Source organism: Haliotis asinina, chromosome 8, assembly GCF_037392515.1.
Source record: "Haliotis asinina isolate JCU_RB_2024 chromosome 8, JCU_Hal_asi_v2, whole genome shotgun sequence".
Classification (NCBI taxonomy): Eukaryota; Metazoa; Mollusca; class Gastropoda; order Lepetellida; family Haliotidae; genus Haliotis; species Haliotis asinina.
The window spans coordinates 57,323,349-57,327,185 of NC_090287.1; the positions used below are offsets into that span (position 1 = coordinate 57,323,349).

At 43.9% G+C, this 3,837-nt stretch overlaps 1 protein-coding gene across 1 annotated transcript; it reads right to left on the reverse strand.

Annotated features, from left to right (window-relative positions):
- Positions 1–1,460: 1,460 nt before the first annotated feature.
- On the reverse strand, positions 1,461–3,618 carry LOC137295314 (uncharacterized). Its single transcript, XM_067826630.1, has 3 exons — positions 3,549–3,618; positions 2,638–3,380; positions 1,461–1,628 (listed from the first exon to the last, which is right to left on the reverse strand). The coding sequence occupies exons 1-3, from the start codon at positions 3,616–3,618 to the stop codon at positions 1,461–1,463; spliced, it is 981 nt and encodes a 326-aa protein (XP_067682731.1).
- Positions 3,619–3,837: the final 219 nt, after the last annotated feature.

A 3,837-nucleotide genomic window follows, 5' to 3' on the forward strand; every position in this document is an offset into this window, starting at 1 on the left:
GTCAATCACGGGGCTAATAAGTCGTGCACGTTCATTTCATGTGTAGTGTTCCAGGGTTAAAAACATGATAAAAGAAATGTAAGTGCGTTCAAGCCACTATCTGTCTGTGGAAAGTTTGTCAACTCTTGTCAATACATCCTATCCAAAACTAATGGAAAGTTCTGGTTTCCGGCGTTTTTTAAGAGCATGTATAGTTCATGTTTGATAATAGAAACGTTTCTCTCCAGATCTCCCTTTTTCGTTCATCATGGCACCCGATATCACCACCTGCTCCATCGACATCCGAGTCCCTCCGATCTTCATCACTGATACTGTCGTTTTGGACAACTTCCCGGAACTGTGTTACGATCAACCAGGATCAACTTTCTATCCACCGATGTCTCTCAGAAGCAGTCCAAACAAGATTGCCATCTCACAACAGGAAAATATCTCTTTTCCTGCAAAGTTGAACGAATTCACAAATTCGTTACTAGACGTGACCAAATCTGCCGACGTCAGTAGTGAAAACAAATCTGTTGAGAGTCCAGTGAGATACGGAAGAGAAGCAGACGATCTTTTTGACGCGGAATACGTTCTTCCTGACAACTGTCTATGGTGGGAACAGGTGGAAGATCTATCAAATGAAGCGGCGCCAGGTGATTTTGATGTTGTGGATTTGCCTCACTTGGGGGACAATCTGAATTATTCCGGTCTTTGGGAAGATGTGGACAGTTACGTCAGTGTGGTTGACGTCACTGATGATGTTGATGGCGTCATAGAGGAACGTCCTTTTTACGAGCCTGTGTATTGTCTGGACACGAGAAAGACAACAGTGTGGGGTCTAGACATCATCTGGGAGGAAGACGAATGTATGAGTGAAATGTTGGAATGAAGGTTTTCTGTATCCATCATTGTAATAAATAGCGTTCAAATGCTTAAAACAGATATTTTGTTTGTTTGGGGATTTTTTCACTAATTACTTCGTACATTACTGAAATATGTATTTTCCCGCTGGAAAAGAGTTCATTTGAAAATGACAGTTTAGTTGGGATTTTACATGGTATTTCCTTATAGCACAAGGGTTGAAACTATTCTCTACATGACTGCCTTGTTTGGTGATTACAGGCCGGAAAAGACACATTTCCAAAACAAATATCCAAAATTGACGTGGCTGTCCCGGCAATAGTTACGGTTGCGCGAACATGGAATGTGGCTTTCTCGGCTATGCTATGAAAACACGCTTAATGATTCAAACCCGTTACCGTATTTTAAAAAATAAGACAATATTTCCTCATAATTTATTCAGATTACAACAAAGTTTTGTTTCTATAGTCAACGCACAATAATATACTAGGTAATAATAAATATTCATTCGTAAAACACAATAATGACAATGAACTAAGAACTACACTTGGTGACAATCCTTATTGACAGAGAAGCCCATTGTTGTTTACATTCTGAGAACATTCTTGTTTATTCCTCTACTGTAGGTGAAGGTCCACATGGTTCGCACACTGAATCTCATTCAGTTGTTGGCTCAGATGTTCAGTCTTTAATGATGCAATCCTCCTACAGTTCTTTCTTCGTGGCGACGCTGTCCATTGCTTAGAAAGTCTCAGGACACCAACCTCTGTGAAAGACTGCTCGCGCTGAAATATCGCCACTATCTCGTAAATGTTATGGTGGCTCTACAGAGCAAGTCTCTTTACCTTGTTGTGCCACCCGTCGAGAGTGAACAAGAAGTCATTTATATATGATAGGGACAAACAAGATTGACTCAGTGTTTGAAAGAAGTACGCCTTTGATCTCTTGGAGGAAGAATCGGTTAGATTACTCTAATTATTGTGAAACACCGAGCTTGTGAGTAGAAAAGATGACTAGTTTCCTATGAACACAATATTATATAACGTGCCCTAGAATGCTAAATAGTCTTCCCCAGGTATTGCTAAACACCGCTCTTGTGAGTAGGAAAGATTATTCCTTCCTCATACATAGGGACACTTTTTTACCACTTACGGTAATCCATTAATTAATTAGACTGTTAGAAATGTGGTTTTCCCGATAACAGCAATTTTTAAATGTGGCTTTCCCGTCTTTGAAGGGCATTTAGAAGTGAAATACATAAGAATGAAGATTTTATGGATATCAACTTTATTATGAGAAGACAACGTTTCGGAGTTAATGCTTACTCCTTCATCAGATGAATGAGACGGGGGTACAGAGCTATATTTATATGTACAGGTAAACAATAACAACGTAACAAGTGGAATGAGTTAACAAAAGCTGGAAGCCAGTATAAACAAGCACTGATAGGGAGCCGACAGTTATGATAACAATGATGGAAGCCACTGGTAAGATTATGTTTACATAACACAGATGAGGATTAAGGACGATGACATAATTGGGGATTAAGGAGGCCAATGGTGATGATATGATTGGATGAGGATTAAGGATGATGTACATGATAGGGGTGATGATAAAGGATGTACACGGGTGGATTGTGTAAACACTAATGAATTACATAGATGCAATGTACACAGATTGGCGCCAGTTGTTGTTGTTGGTAGATAGTATCCTAGTGTCCTCCCATCGAATTGAGTGTCCAGGGTTCTTGAGAATGTGTTCAGAGATGGCCGATTTCTGGTCGAGTTTGCTGACGGAGGTCTGGTGTTCCTTCATTCTGGTGTTGATTGGCGTTCCTGGCGGTTCTCCAATGTATAGGTCGCCACAGTTGCAAGGGATCTGGTAGATGCATCCTCTCGGGTTAGGGTGTTGACAGCTGGGCCCTTTACCGTTGGCTTTTAGGTGGGTCTTGATGGTCTTGCAGCTGGAGAAGGTGACATCGATGCTGGCTTTGGTCTTGGTAAGGCGTGATATCTGATGACTGATGGGACCAAGGTAGGGTATGGTTGCTCTGATGGGTGATGGAGAAGGCTTGGGGCGGGGTTCTCGGTCCTTGAGGATCTTGTTGATGGTGGCTGTGACGAGTGTAGTGAATGTCTTTCTGAGGTGGTCCAGTTCACTGTTTAGCGCATCGGGATGGCAGAGGGCTTTGCCACGTCTGGTAAGGGTGGCGATGATAGCGTGCTTGATCTGAGGATGGTGGCAGTAGTTGTAGTGGATGTACTGGCCGGTGTGCATCGGGTGGCGGTATGCTGAGGTTCTGAGTCCATCGTCTGTGGTGTGGATGGATACATCAAGGAAAGGCAGGTGTAAGTTTGTCTCAGTCTCCACGGTGAACTTGATTCTTGGATGTTGGTCGTTGAGATGGTTGAGGAGCTCGCTGGGGTCGTTGTCATTGGCGATGGTGGTGAAGGTGTCGTCGACTTTGCGGTACCAACGGAGGGCCTGGAACGAAGCTGTGGAGAGGGCTGCTTCCTCGAAGGAGGGCATGAAGATTTCTGTAATGAGAGGAAAAAGAGGTGAGCCCATGGGGAGACCGTGGATCTGCTTATATATCTTACCATTAAATGTGAAGTAGGAGGTGTCAAAGCAGCTGCGAGCGAGGTTGATGATGCTGCCTGTGGTGAGGTGGGTGTCCAAGTCATCTATCCTGTTGGCTTACTTGCTGCGGAGGATGTCCAGGGCTTCTTCTAGTGGGATGTTGGTGAAGAGGTCCACGACGTCGTAGCTGGCCATGGTGCTTGTGAGGTTGGATTCTTTCAGCTGGTTGACGTAGGATGAAGAGTCGCTGATGTAGGACTTGCCATCTTTTCCAAGTGGAGCGAGGAGACGTGAGAGGAACTGGGCGGTGTTGTAGAAGACTGAACCTCTTGAGCAGTCTAGGATCCGGGCTTTGGGCGAGTTCTTGTGGATCTTGATGGTAGCTCTTCCGTATGGGGCTTTGAAGTTGATAGG

What these genes read in the sequence shown, in the direction of transcription:
- LOC137295314 (XM_067826630.1), bottom strand. Translation starts at nt 3,618, where the DNA reads ATGGCCAGCTACGACGTCGTGGACCTCTTCACCAACATCCCACTAGAA. An exon ending in AGCCCTGGACATCCTCCGCA is followed by an intron (nt 3,381 to 3,548) that starts GCAAGTAAGCCA and finishes CTCTCATTACAG; the next exon opens with AAATCTTCATGCCCTCCTTC. An exon ending in TGAAGGAACACCAGACCTCC is followed by an intron (nt 1,629 to 2,637) that starts GTCAGCAAACTC and finishes GCGATATTTCAG; the next exon opens with CGCGAGCAGTCTTTCACAGA.